The 23549-nt window shown below is 44.1% G+C and overlaps 1 protein-coding gene across 1 annotated transcript in view; it reads left to right on the top strand.

Annotated features, from left to right (window-relative positions):
- Positions 1 to 23182, top strand: part of ARPC1A (actin related protein 2/3 complex subunit 1A) — a 32481-nt gene extending 9299 nt beyond the window's left edge. Inside the window, exons 3-10 of the mRNA XM_032872662.1 lie at positions 2846 to 2950; positions 10247 to 10469; positions 12677 to 12784; positions 15522 to 15734; positions 18026 to 18101; positions 18289 to 18482; positions 20772 to 20862; positions 22778 to 23182. Of these exons, the coding sequence (XP_032728553.1) occupies positions 2846 to 2950; positions 10247 to 10469; positions 12677 to 12784; positions 15522 to 15734; positions 18026 to 18101; positions 18289 to 18482; positions 20772 to 20862; positions 22778 to 22816 (1049 nt within the window). The 3' untranslated portion in view covers positions 22817 to 23182. The remainder of the gene's footprint in view (positions 1 to 2845; positions 2951 to 10246; positions 10470 to 12676; positions 12785 to 15521; positions 15735 to 18025; positions 18102 to 18288; positions 18483 to 20771; positions 20863 to 22777) is intronic.
- Positions 23183 to 23549: the final 367 nt, after the last annotated feature.

Raw genomic sequence — 23549 nt, 5'->3', positions numbered from 1 at the left:
CTTTTATATACTCGATACAAGTCCCTTACACAATATATAATTTACAAATTTCCCATTCTGTGAGTTGTCTTTTCACCTTTTTTTTTTTTTTTTGGTCTTTTCACTTTCTTGATCATGTCCTCTGAAGCACAAAAGTTTTTAGTTTTGAAAAAGTCTAGTTTATTTTTTCTTTTGTTGCTGTGCATTTGCTGTTGTATCTAAGAAACCATTTAATTCAAGGTCACAAAGATGTATACCTATGTTTTCTTTTAAGAGATTTACAGTTTTAGCCTTGTATGTACATTTTGCATCCATTTTGAATTAATTTTTGTCTAAGGTGTGAGATAGGGGGCCCAGCTTCATTCTTTTGCGTGCGGCTTTCCAGTTGTCCTGACAGAGTTTGTTGAAGACTATTCTCTCCTTAGCGAACTGTCCTGGTACTCTTGTCAGTAATCAGTTGACTGTAAATGTGAAGGCTTATTGGACTCTCAACTCTGTTTCATTGATCTTTATGTCTGTCCTAATGTCAGGACCACACTGTCTTGGTTACTGTAGCTTTATGTAGTAAGTTTTGAAATTGGAAAGTGTGAGTTCCAACTTTGTACTTCTTTCCCAAGATTCTTCTGGCTCTTCTAGGTCCCTTCCATTTCCGTATGAATTTAAGGGTCATTTTACTAATTTCTGCAAGGGAGCCAGCTGAGATTTTGATACAGATTGCTTTCAATCTAATCTGTAATGTGACAGGATGGTGACTCTAGAGCTTCTATTTTGTGATCATCTCAGTTTCATAGTTGAGTTTCGTGTGTCCTCTGTCTCTACTTTCCCATGTAAAAATGGGTTTTTGGAGTATTTCCAGTTATTTTTAATAGAAAGTTATCATTGTTTTCATTTAAGCTACTTGATAAACTTAATATATTAAGACCTATTTTTATTATTATAATTTGAAATTTGTAGCATTTTTCAACTTTAGATTTGGATTGGGCTTTTGAAGCATCTTAGAATTTTAGAGAAATGTATGCAACTGGTTTTGAGAAAGTACTTAAAGTCTTAGGATTTTAGACCTCAATATTTATCTGGTTCCACAGTTTCATCTGTAAAACAGATGTAACTTTCCTAAGGAGGGAAAGGGAAAGTAAGATAATAGAAGGAGGGAACTAGTAAATGATCTAAAGTCTGAATCATAGATCCTAATTTTAATTTTAAGAAATCAGTATTTTGGGTGCCTGAGTGCTGAGATGGTTAAGCATCTATCTGCCTTCAGCTCAGGTCATGATCCCAGGGTCCTGGGATTGAGTCCTGCATCAGGCTCCCTGCTCACCAGGAGTCAGCCTCTCCCTCTCCTTCTGCCCCTCCCCCGTGCTTGTGCTTGCTCACAAGCTCTCTTTCTCTCTCTCATGCTCTCTCTCTCAAATAAATCTTTAAAAAAAATTCAATGTTTTGGTTTTTTTTTTTTAATGGATGAACTAGAAAGCAAAAAAAATCAATATAAATTTAAAAGAAATCTATCATATATATCTATTCTTAACATTTCAAATTGGTCTGTGAGATTTCTCTTGAAAACAGAATTTTATAATTCATATTGGCTTTATTGTAAAGGGAAACTTTGATGTATTTTATGAGCAGAATCAAGTTTTTTTTTTTTTCTTGTTTTGATAAATCGATTGTTCCAACCTGGGTGCATGATAGCAGTAATGAGAATGTTTGATTTTCAGTGTTTTCTGAAACACTGAATTTCTTACAGAAAGTAAATACATATTGCTAATAATGTTGGGCAGGTGAAATAAAATATCAAATATCTTTACTATGGGCTAGAATTATAGCAGCAAAGTATGGTAACTTTTTAAATTCTTACTGGTTAGAATCTTTATAGTTGTGTATGTCTCTAATAAAATAAGTATTTATTTATTTTTATTTATTTAAAGATTTGATTTATTTATTTGAGAGAGAGATCATGAGCAGGGTGGAGGGATGGAGGGAGAGGTAGTCTCCCTGCCGAGCAGGGAGCCCGATGCAGGGAGCCCGATGCAGGAGATGGACCTGAGCCGAAGGCAGACGCTCACTCAACCAACTCAGACACCCAGGCACCCTAAAATGAATTTTTAAATTCAGTTTTTCTAGAAAATATTTTAAAATATGGGATCCAAATAGAGGTAAAAAGAATAGGAATTTTTCAGGGGGTGAATCTTAGGAACCGTTTTTGTTTTTTTTTTTTAAGATTTTATTTATTTATTTGACAGACAGAGATCACAAGTAGGCAGAGAAGCAGGCAAAGAGAGAGAGGAGGAAGCAGGCTCCCTGCTGAGCAGAGAGCCCGATGTGGGGCTTGATCCCAGGATCCTGGGATCACGACCTGAGCCGAAGGCAGAGGCTTTAACCCACTGAGCCACACAGGCACCCCGGGAACCGTATTTTTAAAAACAGATTTCTTACTCCTTCCTTGAGCCTATTTTTAAAATGCTGTCTGTTGAAATGCCTTACTGGCTGATTCGGTGGAGCATGTGACTCTTCATCTCGGAGTTGTGAGTTTGAGTCCCATGTTGGGTGTAGAGATTACTTAAAATAAATAAGAATCTTAAAAAAACAAAACCGGGATGCCTGGGTGGGTCAGTCGGTTAAGCCTCTGCCTTCAGCTCAGGTCATGATCCCAGGGTCTTGGGATCGGGTCCTGCATAGGGCTCCTTGCTCAGCAGGAAGCCTGCTTCTCCCTCTGTCTGCCACTCCCCCTGCTTGTGTGCATGCTTGCTCGCTCGCTCTTCTCTGACAAATAAGTAAAATCCTTAAAAAAAAAAAAAAGCCATCTGTAACATCTCTCTTTTTTGGTGACAATTTCAAGTTCAGGTAATAACTGTTGACCTTTTTCCTCCAGAGATTGCTCTTAGCCCCAACAATCATGAAGTCCACATCTATAAGAAGAACGGGAGCCAGTGGGTGAAAGCTCATGAGCTCAAGGAGCACAACGGACACATTACAGGTAAAGTAAGACCCCTGTGAGCTTAGCGTGATACTGGCAGCTCGAACAGTCTTCCCTTAAATAAAGAGCCTGACAAAGTAGGTCTGCCGTAATATTTAAAGTTGTGCAGCATTTACTGAGTTTTCTTTGGAAAACTTGAGAAAATAAGCATCATAGTGATCTCAGTTTTTAAGCGCTCCTTTCAGCCCAGCTGGTCCACAACACCCCACTAGTGTAGGGAAAACACGGATCCTGCTCTGAGGAGTGAAGAGCTTAGATGAGGTGACAAGATGAGAAAGTGAAAACTAGACATCTAGCGTGTCAGCTGTGAGGAAACATATGCCAGACTGTGTTCCCAAGTGCTGAGGGGACACAGTGTCTTCCAAAAGCTTTCTGTATGTTGTTGGTGGGACGAGGAAGACATTGCAAAATACCAAAAAGGACAAAGAGTAACGTAACAAACACCCACATTGCCACCACCTGGAAGTAACAACTCTGTCAGAATACTGAGGAAACAGGGACGCCTGGGTGGCTCAGTGGGTTAAGCCGCTGCCTTCGGCTCGGGGCATGATCTCAGGATCCTGGGATTGAGTCCCGCATCGGGCTCTCTGCTCAGTGGGGAGCCTGCTTCCCTCTCTCTCTCTCTGCCTGCCTCTGTCTACTATGATCTCTCTCTGTCAAATAAATAAAAATAATAATAATTTTAAAAAAAAGAATACTGAGGAAACAGAGCTTTGATAATAAGGAGGAGGGGCGCCTGGGTGGCTCAGTGGGTTAAGCCGCTGCCTTTGGCTCAGGTCATGATCCCAGGTCCTGGGTTCAAGCCCCACATAGGGCTTTCTGCTCAGCAGGGAGTCTGCTTCCTCCTCTCTCTCTGCCTGCCTCTCTGCCTACTTGTGATTTCTCTCTGTCAAATAAATAAATAAAATCTTAAAAAAAAAAAAAGATAATAAGGAGAGGAGTATTTGAGATAACAGTACAGTCCCCTCCCACCACCAGTCCTGTTCCCATTTCCCAGAAGCAGTCTGTAATTTGGTATGACATTGTCCCAGTTCGTTTTTAATGCTTGTCCGCACACACATGCATATTCGTAAGCAGTCTTCAGTATTTGGGGCTGGTATGTGGAAGTGCTACAGAAATGGCATCGTGGTGTGCATCTCCAACTTGCTTTTACATTTCATGTTGTTCCTGAGCCCTATGTTGATCAAGTTCATTCCCTTTAACCCCTGTTTAACAATTCATACCACCTTTTATTTACTCTTCTCTCCTGTGAAGGATATTTAGGTCATTTGCAGTTTTTCCTGATAGTGAAGTGCTAAATCGAGCATCTCTGTGCACGTCTCTCTGTGTGTCTGTGACAGTTGACGTCAGACTTGTTGTACCTCCGGGATGTGCACATGTTCATTGCCAGATGTGGTCACACTGCCCTTATCCCGGCTCCCCAGGACGGGAGTGCTTATCCTCCCCCATCCCACACCTACTTGATAGATCAGAGGGTCAGATGACTGAGGGGTTGTGTCTCTAGAAATTGCATTTTCCTGATTAATAAAAAGGTTGAGCATATTTTCTGATGTTTATTAGCCATCCTGGGTTTCTTTCTTAGACTTTTCTGTTCATTACTCCTGATCATTTTTCCATTGAGTTTTTATACTTTTCCTATTGATTCGTAGAAGACAGGATCTTAAAGCATTGACTCTGAGGCACTTTCCTGAGTGTACCTTAGCTTTCATCTTTGACAAGAACTGTCAATATATAGTTGGATAAAGGTGGCGAGCAGAGCAGGCTGAATTTTATTAAGCCGTTGTCAAATAAGGGTGGAGGAGGAGTAAGATAAAAATGGAGGAGGCACCTGGGTGGCTCACTGGGTTGAGGCCTCTGCCTTCAGCTCAGATCGTGGTCCCAGGGTCCTGGGATCAAGCCCCGCATCGGGCTTTCTGCTCAGTGGAGAGCCCACTTTCCCCTCTCTCTCTCTGCCTGCCTCTCTGCCTACTTGTGATCTCTTTGTCAAATAAATAAATAAAATCTTAAAAAAAAGAAAAATTAAAAATGGAGAATTTTCCTAATGGTTTTCAGAATTCCATGGACCAAATCCTGGTACCAAATTTTAACAGAATGAATTGCTTTTTTGTGAAATGATAATCTGGCTCTTTTTAAAAGAACATATTCACTTACTGCTGTATTCAGAAAGAATTCTTTTTTTTTTTTTTCTTAAGATTTTATTTATGAGGTCGCCTGGGTGGCTCAGTGGGTTAAGCCTCTGCCTTCAGCTCAGGTCATGAACTCGGGGCACTGGGATTGAGTCCCGAATCAGGCTCTCTGTCCTCTCTCTCTCTCTCTCTGCCTGCTTCTCTGCCTACTTGTGATCTCTCTGCCAAATAAAATCTTTAAAAAAAAAAAAAGATTTTATTTATTTATTTGACAGACAGAGATCACAAGTAGGCAGAGAGTCAGGCAGAGAGAGAGAGTGGAGGAAGCAGGCTTCCTGCTGGGCAGAGAGCGTGATGCGGGGCTCGATTCCAGGACCCCGGGATCATGACCTGAGCTGAAGGCAGAGGCTTTAACCCACTGAGCCACCCAGGTGCCCCACAAATTTTTTTTTTAATGGTGACCCTGGAATTCTGCCTCTAGTCCTCCAACGTCCTGATTAGCTTAAAGATATCCGTCCCCCCAGCCAGAGAAAAATAGCATGTTTTGACCTTCTGCACCCTTTCCATTGTATTCCCCAGCAAAAACTCATGAGCACCCCTTCTTGTTTGGGCCAGTGACTTGTATGTGATGCTCTTGAGCACTGGGAGCCAACTGACTATTACCGAGCTAGCACAAAAGACAGAATTTATAATTTCTATTTTTATTGCTGTTGCTTTCCCTTAACCTTATTTCTATTAGGTTTGGCCTATTTTCTTTACATTCCTTTGCCAGTGGCCTTGTGTCCTAAAAATAAGAACATTCATACTTTAATTTGGCATTTTAGCATTAGGAAATCTTCTAAGTGAGAAAGGGCTAAGGTGAAAGACCAAAGACATAGCCAGAAAAGTGAAATACTTAATTATGTTCTTTTTCTCTTCTGCTTCCCTTTTGGAATCCTTTGAACTTGGGCCTGTTTTCATCCAAATGTTCAAATGACATTTTTTTTTAGATCTGAAAAACTGTTGTTGGAAAATTCTAAATATAACTCTCTGGCAAGAGACCAAGGATCAAACATATTTCTCAGAAAGATAGTAACTATAGGAAAGAAAAAATCTTCTGAAGTTTTCTAGAAGAAAAGACCAGTCAGTACTACAGAGAAAAAGAGTATGGTTAACATCAAAGAGACATCAGAGTCCTGGTGTTTGTTTCTTTGAGTTTCTTTTTTGTGCTAAAAGTGATCACTCTTTAAAAAACATTTTACTATGGCCAGTTTTCAACAGATGACATTAAAAAGGCAGAATAATGTAGTGAGCCCCCGTATACCCATCATCACCCAGATGCAGCATTTCCCATCTCAAAGACAACCTTGTTCTCAACTCACACTCCTCCTCCTTGTACAGTTTGGAAGTACATCCCGTGCACTGTATGATTTTGTATTTCAGTTTTGTATTTCATTTTGTATTTCAATTTGTGAAGAGAAGGATTCTTCAATAATTGATATAGTTTTAATGGGGACCTTATTTTTCTTTTTTAAGATTTTATTTATTTATTTGACAGAGAGGGAACACAAGCAGTGGGGAATGAGAGAGGGAGAAGCAGGCCTCCCACAGAGCAGGGAACCCAACGCAGGGCTCAATCCCAGGACCTTGGGATCATGACCCGAGCTAAAGGAAGACATTGAACAACTAGGCCACCCAGGCGCCCCTAATTGGGATCTTAATAAAGTGCACACATGGTTGTGATGAGTTGATATATCTTTTAAGCCTTTGGTCTATAGGTCCCCTTTCTTCTCTTTAACCTTGTAATTTATTTGTAAAGAATACTGAGAAATCAGGTTGTTTGTCCTGTAGTATTTTCTAGAGCTTGGATTTTACTGATTGCAAGCCCATGATGTTTTACATATTTTTCTGTCCTCCTATTTCCTATAAATTGCTAGTTGAAGTTACGGAGTTAAGAAGTTCTTTTGTCAAGGAGGCGCATGATGTCTAATCACTGTTCAATGAGGTTAGCAACTGTCAATGATCAGTGACCATATCCATTCATTTAGTAGTGGCCACAGTGTGGTGGTATTCTAAATATGTCATTTCCTCTCTCTTAGCTGGTTACATTTATAAGAAACACTTCCCTTCATCTACTGTTTGGCTACCTGGAGGTGTAGTTAGTATGGAAAAAAAACAGATGCTTGGTTCTCTGCCTTTAAAGCCTTCTGTTGGAATTAAAATTTAAAAACATTTTTTGGGGTGCCTGGATGGCTCAGTGGGCTAAGCCTCTCCTCTGCCTTCAGCTCAGGTCATGATCTCAGGGTCCTGGGATCAAGCCCCACATTGGGCTCTCTGTTCAGCAGGGAGCCTGCTTCTCCCTCTCTCTCTGCCTGCCTCTCTGTCTACTTGTGACCTCTGTCTGTCCAATAAATAAATAAAATCTTTAAAAATATGTATAAAAAATACTTTGAAGCTGTGACTGTTTTTATAGCTTCCATGCTCAAATGAAAGACGTAGATACAGGAGTAGACTAGAATGATAAAGCAGAAGACGGTCCCTTCTGTTTTTTAGAGTATGGATCTGTTGACTTTTAAAAGTGCCTCATGCTTAAGCACCTCAGGAATTCTTATAAAACATTATGTGTTTAATGAGAATGGTGAGCATATGGAATAGGGTGAAATTTTAGATTGCCAAATCATCACAAAATCACTGACCTTTCTCATTATAAGGCAATATTCTGGGTGTTAGGGGACACGTGTAACAAATACTGCAAACTTAGCAGCTTAACCAAAGCACATTTATTATCTCAGTTTTTGGGGGTCAGGTGTCCAGGCATGACTTATCTAGGACCTTTGCTTAGGGTCTTGAAAGTTGTAATCAAGGTGTCAGCCAGGGATGAGTTCTTATCAGGGGCTTGACCAGGGAAGGATCCACTTCCAAGCTCCTTCAGGTTGTTGGGAGTAGAATTTCCTAGCAGCTGTTAAGATTTATGTAATATAATCTTGTCCGCTAATCATGTACATCTAATCACCTTTCAAGCATCCCACTGGTGAGAAGCAAGTCGCAGGTCTTGTCCACACCTATAGGGAGGGGACTTCCCTAGGGTTTGCCCACCATAGTAGTTTCAAAGACTTGCTTCTTATTGTCAAGAAGCTTGTAATCAAGAAAACAAGACATTCATAAAAATAACAATATTTTGTATCACACTTTGGGGAATTTATCATAGAGATCATTTTAACCAGAACAAAAAGGTATGTTCCTGATTGTTTATTCCAGTGTTATCTATTTTAATAAATGATTGGAGACTGATGAAACATTCAACAATGGGATGTTTTGGGAAATTATTATGACAAGATCAATGTTCTAAAATAATGCATAACCAGTACTAATTTATAAAAAGGAGAAGAAAATGTTTGCCATAATATCAGTATCATTTTGGGGGAGAAATGTGTATGGACATAAGAATGGGGGCAGGGCTTTATTTACTTCCTGCATGTCCCTTTGTGGCGTTTGTTTTTTGTGGGTTTTGCTTTTGTAGTTAAAAATAGAACCTAAAATCTAATAAAGAGGATTGCAAAAGTATCCTATAATGAAGGGACTTGCAGTCAAAGTACACATCACTCAGAATACACTCCCGCATCTTTTTCCCCTCAGTGGTATAAATAATTGAGCAGACTATTCCTGTAGGTGAAAGAATGAATGAACTCTTTGTACAACTGAAGTCACCGTGAATTATGACCAGGGGAAACTTTGATTTATATTCATCTTTTTCCATATGTTAATAATGATAATGATTAATTTTTAGGAAGATATCTGTAATAAGAATTTATTAGTTGGGACACTTGGGTGGCTCAGTCACTTAAGTGTCCGACTCTTGATCTCAGCTCAGGTCTTGACATCAGGGTTTGAGTTCAAGCCCCACATTGGGCTCCATGCTGGGCGTGGAGCCTACTTTAAAAAAAAGTATTTGTTAATAACATTTCCATATGTTCATTGTGGAATTATATTTATAGGAAATATCTCATCGTATCACTATAAAATGACTGAGCTACAGCAGATTTTACTCTTGATATATAACAAACTGATCTTGACTTTGGGATCCTTCACAGAGCCATTAGATAAGTAAAAGTCTCGTCAAATATGGAAAATAACCCATATAGGGGCACCTGGGTAGCTCAGTTCTTAAGTGTCTGCCTTTAGCTCAAGTCATGATCCTGGGGTCCTGGCATCGAGTCCCGCATCAGGCTCCCTGCTCAGCGGGAAGCCTGCTTCTCCTTCTCCCGCTCCCCCTGCTTGTGTTCCCTCTCTTCACTATGTCTTTCTCTGTCAAATAAATAAAAATGAAATCTTTTTTAAAAAAAGAAGAAGAACCCATACATACTTAGATCTCTTCCTAGTTTAGATGCAGAGATACTCAAGGACTCTTTGTAGAACCTGTAGCATATAGCAAAGGTATTTAGGTTAGTTTAAAGGACCGTGTGACCTTCAGAAGAATATATAATGAGTCACAATTCATATTTTTGCCTCCGTTTACTGAAGATTATTTTCAATTACCCTGATGTTTTATTTAGATGTTACGTGACAGATTTTCAGTTAATATCATGGAGGGAGGTCTGTTAATGAATGCATAATGGTACTTTTAATCCCCCCAAAATCTAATTGAGATAAAAGAAAAAGGTCTTTATACCAGATAAGTTTAGAAACCTGTGAATGGAGCACCTGGGTGGCTCAGTGGGTTAAGTATCTACCTTCGGCTCAGGTCATGATCTCAGGGTTCTGGGATGGAGCCCCGCATCGGGCTCTCTTCTCAGCAGGGAGCCTGCTTCTCCCTCTCTCCGTGCCTGCCTCTCTGCCTACTTGTGCCCTCTCTCTCTCTGTCAAATACATAAATAAAATCTTAAAAAAGAAAGAAAGAAAGAAACCTGTGAATGGGTAGTAGAATGCCCCCATTTAGTTTTGTAACCTCCACGATCATAAAACAGCTCTGTTCTGCCTGGCCTCAGGGTGGGTCCTGAGTTCCAGGACTTTGCAGAGAAACCTTGCGTTTGTGTGTGAGGTGAAGATCAGGACCATAGATGGGGGGAAGGATGGGGTTGGGGAGGAAGATACCAAGCCCACATCTAGCCCTGCCATGGTGGCGCCCACCTGGCTGTTCCATGTATCTGGTCAGTGGCCAGGCAAAGCAGATGACACGACATCTCACTTGCAGGTATCGACTGGGCTCCCAAGAGTGACCGCATCGTCACTTGTGGGGCAGACCGCAATGCCTACGTCTGGAGTCAGAAAGATGGTGTCTGGAAGCCAACCCTGGTGATCCTGAGAATTAATCGTGCAGCGACTTTTGTCAAGTGGTCCCCACTAGAGAACAAATTTGCTGTGGGAAGTGGAGCACGACTCATTTCTGTTTGTTACTTTGAGTCTGAAAATGACTGGTGAGCAATATCTGAGTATTTTTTATTTCTCTCTGTGGAATTATACATTTGGACCACTGCATTCCTGGTGACTTCTTGAAGCACTGGGTGAAGGCTTGACTGTAACTTCAATGTTTCCTCATCTGGGGATTTTTTTTTCCCCCTCTGAAGCTCTCTGTTCCCTCTGAGCAGTTTTCCTTCCTGTGTGCACGTTGAGTCAAATCTCACATTTCTCATGTCGATACAGACCTGTGGTCCTGTGTCCTGATCTCCTAACTGGCAGGTTCAATAGGATGCTCCCACTCCTCTCATTCGATGTCCAAATTGTCTTCTTAGTCCTACAGGTGAATCGTAAACTTGAGAGATTCCCATGCATGACCTGAGGGATAATTTTTTTTCCCCACTGTCTCTGTCTACTTAAAATATCTAAGATTCCTGCAGATAACAATGTGTTTCTTTAAAATTTGTTGGCTAACCAAATCTCTGTCTTAGTGTAATATTTTATTCATTAAACTGTTGGAGTAAAAATTGACCAGAATCTTGGAACTACAGTCTGCCTGTTGTACTTTCTGGATAGATTACTTGTAGCCAAGCCACTCAAAATACAGAGACTGATTTTATGGCGAAGTGACTCATTTTACCTAATCCTTCTCGCTTATTTTGATAAGAAAACGAGTTGGCTCTGTGAGGCACACGTTCACAAAGGATGGAAAATAGCCCGCATCGTGGAATCGTCATTCAGTGCGGATCTGGCAGTGTTTGTATTCGGACTAAAAATAGCAGAGCACACATTACTCTTTGTGTCAGTGTTACTGTTTGCTTTCTGCTGAGACAGTGAAAGGAACGGATTAGATTATGTTTTGTGAGATTTAGTGAAATTTCACAAATTTTGATTCTTTGGAAAGAAAGTCTGTGAATTTGCAGTAAGACTAAATTATGAATTTAAGAACTGTGTTTTTCTTTCAAGTGTGTGTAAAAATAAGCCTAACAAAGCACTGTCTGCCAAAAATCATTTTAGGGGAGGACTCACTGTAATGGATAGATAAAAACTTTCCTTCCTAGGTAACGTTCAACCTCAGAGTTTGCTCACATTTTTTTTCATTGAAAAATAGTCTCAAATATAGATAGATTGGGCTGTTTGGTAGTACAAGGTATTGTCACTTGAACAAGCTATGTGTTCAGGGGAGTTTCTCAGCTGTAGAACAACATTTCACTGGAGTGATGTGAATAAAACAATCTCTAAAAGCCTTTAAAATAACCACATTATAAGCAAGTCAGAATACTGTTTTTCAGAAGGAAATTTTTTAGATAGGTTCCTAAGAGAAAGATTCTGTGGAAGAGTAATTTGGCATTCAAGGGTGGGCGTTCAGCTTGATACTAAGTTTTTCAGCTCTTTTTTTTTTTTTTAAAGATTTTATTTATTTATTTGACAGAGATCATATGTAGGCAGAGAGGCAGGCAGAGAGAGAGAGGAGGAAGCAGGCTCCCCGCTGAGAAGAGAACCTGATGCGGGGCTCGATCCCAGGACCCTGGGATCATGACCTGAGCCGAAGGCAGAGGCTTTAACCCTGAGCCACCCAGGCGCCCCAAAGTCTCTCGGCTCTTAAACAGCACAGCGTGATTGGTTTTTAAGCAGCAGTTTAGGGGCAGAAATTGAATTAGCGAAGCCAGAATAATGACTGATCTCAGACATAAATAAACTTTTCGAGTGGAGTTAGAGAATTAGAACCTCTAACAGGAGATTGTGATTTTCTTGGTTGTGATTTTTCTGGAAAAAAAATACATAAATACTAATACTAATTTGCTGCTTCGCAGAGACGTAGAAAGGAAATTGAGCTATTTTGCCAGCCAAACTTAACCCAAAATGAAATAACAGGTCACTGAGTATTTGTAATAAAAATTTAAGTAATTTCAAACCCCAGATTTTATTTTAAAGTCAGGTGTAATCTGAAACTCTGTGGGCAGTATCCAGAGTTCATCCGTAAATATAGTTACTCATGGGGATCCCCTTGTTGCCAGAAGGCTCAGAACTGACTACTGTGATAAGAGAACGTCGAGGCCTAAAAGAACAGAAAGGACTATTTATGGCTCTTCTTCCTCTCTCTCTTCCTCTCCTTGGCAGAGGACCTGGTCTCCACATGTGTATCACCTGACACACCTTTGTGAGGCCCTGTGGGAACTATTGCTCGATGTGTGAATAAACTGAAATGGATTTTCTCCTTTTGTAGGTGGGTAAGCAAGCACATTAAAAAGCCGATTCGCTCCACGGTCCTCAGCTTGGATTGGCATCCCAACAACGTCTTGCTGGCCGCAGGATCCTGCGATTTCAAATGCAGGTGGGAACCAACGAGAACTGGTAGAATTGATCTGTTTCTTGTTCATCTTTCAGATATTTTTCAGGTTCCTCTTCTTTGCAAGGTACTGTGCTAAGCCCCATGAGGGACTCAGAGATGGAAGGAGCTTGTGATCTAGGAAAGCGAACACAGAAGTCTTGGGGGGTGGGGAGTGGACTTGGAGGTGCAGGAGGAGTGGGGCGCGCAGGCGGGGCTGGGGAGGTTTTCCGTAGGCGGAACATCGTGTTTGGAGCAGAGGTGTAGTGGCCCTTGGACTACGGTGTTATTTCTCATTTCATAACCCAGGCAGAGACTCATCAAATTCCAGGCTGAAGCTGAGATGAACAAGACAGCTGAAAGTGCTCTGCTGAGCTATTACTATGTTCTTCCTTTTCGGTTCAGGCTTCTTGTTTGTTGTTAGCATGAGACTGGAAGAAACACAGCCGCTTTGCTAAGAGCTTTAAGGATCATACAGTGTAATTGCTTTTTACAGTTATTCTTTACCAAGAAGGCTTTTTTTCCCTTAGCCAAAAGAAAAGCATATAAATGTTACTTCACATTGACAGTATGGTGGGTTGGGAAATGGGTTGCATCTTTCTTTAGTAGGCTATTTGGAGAATTTCCAGAAAACCTGGCTAGTGATTTATATCCAAGAATATCCAAGGGTTTGTGGGTTTTTTGGCCTTTTTTTTTTTTTTTAAAAGATGTGTGTGGGAATTTGCATGTAGGGATACAGCAGCGTCAAGGCACTCTTTGGAAAAAGATTGGTTCTTCTGCTTAAGAACCAGTGTAGGGCTCCTGGGTGGCTCAGCAGTTTGAGCTTCTGGCTCAGGTCATGATCTCAGGGTCCTGGGATCGAGCCCCACATCGGGCTCTCTGCTCTGTGAGGAGCCTGCTTCCCCCTCTCTCTGCCTGCCTTTCTGCCTACTTGTGATCTCTGTCAAATAAATAAAAATTTTAAAAATCTTAAAAAAAAAAAAAAGCAGTGTAACGGCATAGACATTCTTTAGGAGAATTCAGGAGTTTTATTGTCTGATATGTTACCCAGAGTCATTCTGATTCCCTTGAAGAATGGAACTGAAGGATCCGTACCGCTTGAATTATTAGACTGTATCTACAAAATCTGGTTATGAAAATAGGTTGCTAATTCTTTTGATAGTACTGATTTACAGAAATGAACTTCACTTTGACCTGTGGTCCTGTGTCCTGTTCAATTCACGCTCTCGAGTTCACAAATGAGAACCGCCCGTTCTGTCCCAGCCTCTGAGGACAGAGAGCAGTGGCCGTTGTCATGCTGACTTAAGGCCCAGAGGTTCTGAGACTCATAAATATAGGGGACAGACTGATGGGTGCCAGAGAGACGGAGGGTTAAGGGGATGGGCAAAATGAGTGAAGAGGAGTGGGAGGTACAGGCTTCCAGTGACAGAGTAAGTCACAAGGATGACATGGAACATAGGGACATGGCCAGAACCTCATACAGTGACAGATGGTAGCTACACTTGCAGTGAGTAGAGAAATTGCAGTGAGTAGAGAAATAAGGTGTAGAGAAATTAAATCACTATGCTGTACACCTGAAACAGTTAATACTGTGTGTCAACTGTGTTCACATGCAAAAAAGTGAAGCCCAGAGATTTCCAGGGTCATGTCCTCTAACAGATAACTCACTGTGCCCCTCCCCTCTCCAGAGCTGCTGCTGTCATTGTCATTTCAGGGCAAATATCTTAGATCATTTTAGGGAGTCTTTAGGTCCAGAGGTTCTTGAGAGAAGCTCCAGGAAGTAGAATTAGTGGTGCATTCCCAGCCGCTCTTTCTCCCTCCCTTTTCTGGATTCTGCATCCAAACCTCCTCATACACAGCTTCTTGGAATTCAAGAGGGAGAGACTGCTGACAGCCGGCCGTAAAGGAGACCCTCCTTCACCTCAGACCTGTCACAAAGACTGGACAGTGAGCCCTGACAGCATGATGGCCTGAGTGAGAGCCTGCCCACTCTCACTGGCTTCCCTTGGCTTCCTCTTTGGATGTCCCTTTGTTTAAATGGGTTAATGCCATCGGTTTATTGCAGTGTGGCACATAGTTTCTTCTACTGTTTGGCATGTGGGCTTCCTGGAATACAGTGTTGAAAATGATAGTGAAGGAGACAGGAAAGAATGCTGTGCTCACTTAGCAAGGTCAGCCGCATGCAAGGGAGGGGCAGGACAGTAAGATCCTCCCCCAGAACATGTGCTCAGGGAGAGGACTTTTGTCCTTCTTTTAGAACTTCTAGAACTGCACCCTTAGAGCACCGTAGGTCTCCTCGTGTACCCTCTGATTGAGTGCATTTGGCCAGACTCAGATGGGCCAGCAGGCAGCCCTTAGAACCAAGTCTTAATGGAGCGCCTGGGTGGCTCAGTGGGTTAAGCCTCTGCCTTCAGCTCAGGTCATGGTCTCAGGGTCCTGGGATGGAGCCCCGCATCGGGTTCTCTGCTTGGCGGGAAGTCTGCTTCCCCCTCTCTCTCTCTGCCTGCCTCTTTGCCTACTTGTGATCTCTCTCTGTCTGTGTTAAGTAAATAAATAAAACCCTAAAAAAAAAAAAAAAAAAGAACCAAGTCTTAAGAGATTTGTGGATGTGAATTTGTCATGTTTTGCTTTTCAAGGCTCAGTCTCTGCATTCTGAGACACCTTACAGCAGCTGCCCATGGCCTGTCTCTGTATACATAAATTTTCATTGACTTTTTCCTTCTTTCCTGCCCCTAAACTGTAGAGTGTTTTCTGCCTACATTAAAGAAGTGGATGAAAAGCCAGCCAGTACGCCCTGGGGCAGCAAGATGCCTTTTGGTCAGCTGATGTCAGAGTTTGGGGGCAGTGGCACCGGTGGCTGGGTGCATGGGGTCAGCTTCTCTGCCAGCGGGAGCCGCCTGGCCTGGGTCAGCCACGACAGCACCGTATCCGTTGCTGACGCCTCAAAAAGTGTGCAGTGAGTATTTGCCTTTCGTTTGGGGTTAGGGAGTGGTTTGGGGTCTCTCACCAGCTGGGCTAAGGCCGTCCTTCCCTGGGGGTAAGCGCAGGATGTGAGCTTAAAAATGTGGCCCAGAACTGCAGGGCCGCCTTTAAAGTCACCGACACACATTCAGATTGTCCGTTTGGGGAAATTTTTTAAAGAGTTAGAGCTCAGGGGCGCCTGGGTGGCTCAGTGGGTTAAAGCCTCTGCCTTCAGCTCAGGTCATGATTCCAGGGTCCTGGGATCGAGCCCCGCATCGGGCTCTCTGCTCAGCAGGGAACCTGCTTTCTCCTCTCTCTCTGCCTGCCTCTCTGCCTACTTGTGATCTCTGTCTGTCAAATAAATAAATAAATCTTAAAAAAAAAAGAGAGAGCTCACTTCCAGAAACACTTCTTCATGGAGGTGGTGTGGTGGTTTCTTTGAGGGACGCTCCTGGTTTGCTGCTAATGAGAATTCCTTCAGATTGTCAATTTGGTCTGTTAGTGTGACTCCCTCACAGCAGGTCCCTGTCATCCAGCAGTCAAGTAGGAGATAAAGGTCTTACCGTGTGTAGTCAGTGAGCAGTGACTCCATTAATTTGGAATTCCATTCAGTAATACTTAAAACCCTGATACCAGTTCCTCTGAGTATGCCAGAAGAACTCGAATTGCAATGACTCATTTGTGAGGGAGGCACCCGGACAGCATTCAAAGAGCACAAGGCATCTTGTCACACGTCAATTTTTTTTTTTTTTTAATTTTTCTTTTTTTTCTTTTTTTTTTTTTTTAACACGTCAGAATTTATATCTGCTCATCATACGCTGGAGGAAGAGAGACGATGATTGAAATTCTTTCCCTTTAATAGGAATCTTTGTTCTCTCCTGGTGAATCCTTTTCTATTGGCAGCTAAAGGTTATGCACCTTAAAAGGTTTCCTAACTTGTCAACCTGTGTGCTGAGAACCGGTCACATCAGGTGTCTCTGCCTCCCTCTGCCTCACAGGGACAACAGAGTGACATGTCAGAGATGATATTTTCCTGCTAACTGGATTGAGTTGGGTTTATTTTATTTACTTTTTTTTAACATCATAATAAATGGTGTAATCTTCCAGATTTCTGTACAAGTATAGGCACTTAACATATCTTTTCATTTTGAACACAAATGGGATTATGCTGTATATTTTGTACAGTAATTTGTTTTCTGTCATTCAGTTTTGATGTCATGGTTATTTGATTTGGATATAATTTATTATAATACATAATAAGCTCTTAGCATATGCTTATTACAGCCCCCGTCTGCCCTCATAGTGATTTATGATTTGGCTTTTCTGGTCCTGCAAGTCAGATTATATCCTCTATGCTTCCCCTTCTCAAACATAAATATTTCATGTAGTAGGAGCCAAATGTACTATATAGTAAGGCCTTAAAATGAGGTGTTAGACCTTTAATTAAATTCCAGTGGTATTGGGGTATGGGTGGGTGGGGGTGGGCTCCCCTGAGACATAGTTTTCAAAATGCATCATCTTCTACATGAAGTTCTGTGATCCTAATTCATCAGCCACCATGTTTGCCTGCCGTGTGTGTGTCACCTCTTGGCCAGGTGCTGCCAGATAACTTACTAAATATAGGGGTACACACACGTCCCCCAGCCCTTTTGTGTGGGAGCTCCTGGCAAGCCAAGATGCATATTTATTGGTGGCCCCAGTTCCTCCCCCAGAGCCTGGCAGAGAAGAGAAGAGAACTCTCCTCAATGTGTGTGTCCACCCTCTGGGAGCCCACAGTGAGCACGGGAAAGGAGAGAAGGAGGGACAAGGCATTCAGTCACGAGTGACCGTGTGCCCAGACATTGCTAGGTGGTCGGAGGAGAAGCCACTTCAGGCTGAAGAGGTCTAGGAAAGCTTCCTGGAGATGATCAGATGAGCTGAGTGTCAGAGACCAGGGTGGATTTTGGTGGACAAGCAAGAGACAGCATGTTCGCAAAGGGTGTGGGAGCAAAGGCAGAGCCGGGAAAGAAGGAGGACCCACTGGGGACCAGTTTGTCATGAGTGGGGGGCCTCAGAAGCAAGTGGGGCATGGGCCTGAGAGGGCCAAAGGCCTGTTTTTACAGTGACCCCAGGGCCATGTCATGCTTGGGATTCCCCAAAGTCCAGGTCATGGGGCTCCTTGTAGGCATTAAGTGTTCATTTGTACCACACAAGCCCCTGTGAAAATGGGTCCTTTTCATCTGCTGTGTCCATAAAGAAGCTGCACGGTCTGTTCCCATCTCAGTTTAACAATTTTCTTGTGTTCAGGGTCTCAACTCTGAAAACAGAGTTCCTGCCCCTCCTGAGTGTGTCATTTGTCTCAGAGAATAGCGTTGTAGCTGCGGTAAGTAATTTTCCATTCTCCCTTGTAGTACACTGTGTTTAGTTCTCCAGAACAGGAGCAGTGCGTGCTCTGTGACTGCGCACTGGCGTGAACCAGAACAGCCTTTTAGATTAGCCAGCCTTGCAGAGTGAGAGATGCCCCTGGTGGGCAGCGTACGGCCCGGCTTCTGACGGAGACCTCGTTTCAGGGCCATGACTGCTGCCCAATGCTCTTTAACTACGATGACCGTGGCTGCTTGACCTTCGTCTCCAAACTAGACATTCCAAAACAGAGCATTCAGCGCAACATGTCTGCCATGGAACGCTTCCGCAACATGGACAAGAGGGCCACGACCGAGGACCGCAACACAGCCTTGGAGACGCTGCACCAGAATAGCATCACGTACGTGCCGCCCCGCTGCCTGGGGCCCCTGGAAACCACCTGTAGCCAGGGCCCTGACCACAGGGAGAAGTGTTTGGTGACGAGGATGCCCGTCTTCCTCTGCTTGTTTCCTGACTGGGTCCCTGGGCAAGTTGTGTGTGTTGTGTGCCCACACATTGCTTCAGGAGCAGGAGCAGAGGGAATTCTTTAGCTCCCCGACTGCGGGCTCTTACTCTCAGCTTGGGACAGAGTGAGCCGCCCCCACCCAGGCATCCTGTCCTTTGAGGTGTGGCTGGTACTTGGCATCCCCTGTGAGTAGTGCTGAGCCTCCCTGGCGTCAGTGAGCTGGTATGTCTGTCGGTGGAGCCTCTCCTAGGGCTTGCTTTCTCCAACCCTGATTGAGAACAAAAGGAGACCTTCCTGAATGTTACGGTCCCCTGGCAGTGAACGTATGACGGGAAGGCTAGTTTTATGCTGCTTAAAAAGGTAATTCCAGGGGCGCCTGGGTGGCTCAGTGGGTTAAAGCCTCTGCCTTCGGCTCAGGTCAGATCCCAGGGTCCTGGGATCGAGTCCCGCATCCGGCTCTCTGCTCAGTGGGGAGCCTGCTTCCTCCTCTTTCTCTCTCTCTGCCCGCCTCTCTGCCTACTTGTGATCTCTGTCTGTCAAATAAATAAATAAAATCTTTAAAAAAAAAAAAAAATTCCAGCTGTCATTTCAACCGTGGATTTCAAGTAATATATACCAGTAAGAAGATCATTTAATTAAATGGAATTCTTTGATATCATATGGCCAAACCAAGGAGTTTCTTGACTTCAGTTTTTCGTCTGGTGCCTATGAACTGTTTGGGTTTTTTTTCCCCCCAGGAAGCTTGTTTTTTCCCTAAATCTAGAGGAGAGATGTAGTCTGTTCTTGATATTTTCACTGACCGTGGTCAGAGTTTAGGTCCCATAAGATTTTCTCTTTTTTACTGACCTTTTGTGTTGAGAGACTTTCATTGTGGTGATGATGGTGGGAACAAGGATGGAAACCTCTAGACTTTGCCTTTGAGAGAATTTTTGAACGCAGGTCGTGCTTATCATGTTTAGTGGAGTGGGCCACTGGATTTAAAATAGGCCGAAATGTCTGTGCTCTACTGGGAAGTAATAACTTGAAGGCATAGGAAGTCTTTTCATGCTTCCAGTTTCTTTGTCTTGAATGACTTTCAAAATCATTTATTGTGAATTTCTCTGAAGCTTCTCTGTAGACTGCGTATCAGGAAGGAAACAGCTCTCATCCCGTCTTCCAGAGTTTCTGGTTAAAAATAAAAAGGCTTGCAGATTGGCATATTTGCCTTTATTTGCAGTTACTAAGTTCTCTTTGCCCTTAAGCAAAAGGTCAGCAAACTTTTCCTATAAGGAACCAGAGAGTAAATATTTTTGGCTCTGAGCCAGTCTCTGTCACAACTACCAACATCCGTGATGACGTGTAAGCCCTTGGCAGTACGTATGTAAATGCACATGGGTGTTTTCAGTAAAAGCTTACGGACACTGAAATTTGAATTTCCACATAATTTTCACGTAACAGAATAATAGTCTTAATTTTTTTTTGTGACCATCTAAAATCATTAAAGCTATTCTTAGGTCACAGGCTGCATAGAAACAGGCCACATGTGCCATAGTTTTGCCATCTTCCCTAGAGGGAATGTTCTAGACATTTCAGAGGAGAAAGGAAAATTACTCTCTGAGCTATGGAATTTTCTCGAAAGTTTTTCAGATACTTAGGCTGAGACAAGTTGTTTCATTCATCTGTTCCTCCGCACTGCCTGCTTGGAATCTTGTGGTGTGCCTGCATGTTGCTCACATTTACAATGGTTCATTTCAAATGCGGGGTGAGAGCTTGACTTTCAGGCCCTGCTTGTCTCGGAGGGCGATTTGGGGGTTTTTGTTTGGAGCCAGCTGGGTTTCAGTCATGCTTCACCCCGCCTCTGGTTTTTGTTTTTAATTGTTTCCATTCTCGTCATTGCTGTGGTCCTGCCTACGCTCTGCTCCCAGACGGTGTGCGTGCTGCGTGACCTGGCTTGTCTTGCCTCTCCACGTCCCAACAGTCAATCCACCTTCCTACCTTTTCATTCTTGGCTTTTCTGGACATCCGGTAGTGAGATGCATTTCAGTATTTTCTGCATCAGATTGCTGTATCTAATATCAATGGAGAACTCAATACTGAGGAATTGGGGAATTTGTTGCCTTAAAATGCCCGTATGCCATTTAGTCAGGAAGATTGGGGCCTACTCCCACCACATACCTGACAGTCTCTCTTTTTGCTTTTTTTCAGTCAAGTGTCTATTTATGAAGTGGACAAGCAAGATTGTCGCAAATTTTGCACTACTGGCATCGATGGAGCCATGACAATTTGGGATTTCAAGGTATTTTCTACTTTTCAGAAGAAACCTTGTTTGCGTTAAAACTCTTTCTGTGACAATGTTTCTCATTTCTTGGGACAAAATGTCAAATCCAGGGCACATCAGAAACAGAGAACATTAGATTGTAGATGTCTTTAAAACCTGAGATTCTGGGCGCCTAGCTGGCTGAGTCAGCAGAGCACACGACTGCTGATCTCGGGGTCATGAGTTCAAGCCCCACATTGGGCGTCCAGCTTCCTTAAAAAAAAAAAAAACTTAAAACCTGAAAGCCGTGAGGAGAAAAACAGACTTTCCCAGTGAGGTGGGATACGTCGTTCTAGATGTCCATTTTGTCCAGGGAGGAAAACTCTAGTTTTTTCTGTAGCAGGCCCTGCGTTGAGCCCCCAGTCTGTTAAACCACGTAGATATATTTTCTTGGTTTATACTAATCAATCTAACAAACGTTCATGAAGTACTTGTTGGGTGCCAGGCCTGGTACTAGGCACCGAGGATATTAGGGTGAAAGAGCCCTCAAGGGGCTTGTCTGGTGGCAGGGGCAGTGTGCTCTGGAGCTCCAGAAGGGAAGCCAGTGCCTGTTTCTACACTGAGAAGGGTGGGGGGCTCAGAGAGCGCCAGCTCCGCGGAGGAGATGGGCTTGAGCTGCATCTCCGGATGCATTGGGAGTTCGGGGCCCGCGAGGGTGGGGACGAGCTGCAGAGCAGCAGGTGCAGACCAGCCGAGCTCGGAGCATGCGCCGTGTGTGAGGCTTCACCAGTGCTTTGGGCGTGGGTCCGCAGTGGGTCCTGCGGAAGCTCAAGCTGGAACCAGGAAACAGGCCATGGCGTGGTCGGAGACGGGTAGCTGGGCTTTGCCTGCAGACAGCTAGGAGCTGGTCCAGAGCCGAAGAGAGCACCAGACTTCAAGGTGTCGGTGGCCTGGGCAGCCGTGGGCTCTGGGCAGAGGCCGTTGAGTCCTGTGAACAGGTGAGGAGGATGTGACCTCCAGCGGTGGCAGGGGTGTGGCCCCGACTTCTGGACTGGAGAGAGAGTTAGGAGGCCAGATGGAAGGGCATGGTGAGGAGCACATGCAGGGGGGCTCTGCCCCTCTAGCTTGGGGACGGGGTGGTGGTGGGTGAGATGAGAAACCGGAGGGGAACCGCAGGGGTGAGAGAGGAGGGCTGCCATGTGCAGCACTGTGAATTTCACTTCTCCTGGTTGTTAACCTCCAAAACAGGTCCATGTTTACAGAATTCTGCTCCTGCCTGTGCATTTCCATGATGTTTGATCCCCGCCCCTTGGGTGAAATACATAATACGGAAAAAAGCCTCTGGAATACTTAGGAGAAAGAAACTCTATTCCTCTAAAAGTTCCCTGACTCCCCACCCTTTTTACCTTCACCTCTTTCCATCCTGGGCATTGCAGCCCCCGGGAAATGAGCTCCCTGGGCAGTTACACACTGCACTTTACTCTCGATCCCTTGGGCGACCTCGTTTCCTTTTCCCTGTGTGCGGGTGTCGCTACAAGGTCCCGGGCCAGTTTCCTCTAGTCCAGCCACCTTTGAGAATCCGCTGCCATGTGGCCTGTGCAGACATCGGAGTGCCCGCCGCGAGGGCATCTGGGGTGTGGTGAGAGGCACAGAACAGGCCGCCGGAGCCCTCACCAGTAAGCACCGAAGGCCCCGAGAGGAAGCGGGCCCTGCGCAGGCGGGAGCACGTCCAGATCCTGTGGCTCAGAGCCAGCAAGGGAGCGCAGGGCGTGGAGGGCCAGCAGGGGGCCCAGGCCTGGGAGAGGGGGCCTCAGAGCTGGGCTGGGCCAGATTTGGGGGTGCGGGGCCTGCACACCAGTCGGGGGAAGAGGGCAGCCGTGTGGTGCAGGGGGGCTGGGGGAAGACGCTGAGACGGACCGGCCTCAGTAACCCTGTGTTCTCCCGCCCTTTCCAGACCTTAGAGTCTTCCATCCAGGGCCTCCGGATAATGTGAAGCTGAGTGAGCCTCCCAGATCCAGCATGACAAACTGACAGACTGACAAACTGACACATGCGCTGACACAGCCCCGCCGTGTGCATGGTGGTGAGGAGAGCCAGCCGCAAGGAAACACTGAAGACACGTTTCTCGCAAATACCGTGTGTGTGTTTTTGTTTGAATATAATTGGTGACAGTGTTGGTTTTTTAAAAGCAGCAGTGATATGGGGTTATTTTGTTTTTGTTTTTGCTATTTCATTCCATTCTTGACCAAAGCTTCTCTTTAAGTAGTTTATTATGGAAAATTGTCACACTAACTTAAAGGAGAGGGTGGGAGATATGTCGTTTGTCGCCTCAACAGTTAAATAAAAGTACTGAATGTGTTTTCTTTTGTCTCCGTATGCTACTTCTATTAGAAAGATAGGGACAAAAAAAATTTCTATTAGCAAAATAGGTTTTAAGGTAAACTATTGGATTCTGAGTTTCTGAAATCCAGCCACCCTGTACCACCCTCTGAGAAAACAGCCTTTACTGAATGCTGCCTTCTAGCCTCGCAGCATGGCCTCTGCACCGGGTTGTGCTCGAGGCAGCAGGGAGGGCCACCCCTGTGCCCCGGGCCCGGACGGGGCAGCCACCCCCACTGCGCTGCAGGGACGTGCTGCAGGGGAAGATGCTGATGGGGACAGAGGAAAGGAACACGTTAGCTTACCGTTTCCATTAGACATTACTGGGCCCAAACTAAGTTGTTCTC

The sequence above is a fragment of the Lontra canadensis genome, unplaced genomic scaffold (assembly GCF_010015895.1).
Source record: "Lontra canadensis isolate GAN:19392208 unplaced genomic scaffold, GSC_riverotter_1.0 scaffold45, whole genome shotgun sequence".
Classification (NCBI taxonomy): Eukaryota; Metazoa; Chordata; class Mammalia; order Carnivora; family Mustelidae; genus Lontra; species Lontra canadensis.
The sequence above is the reverse complement of the archived record's forward strand: the minus strand, read 5'-3'. Positions and strand labels throughout refer to the sequence as shown.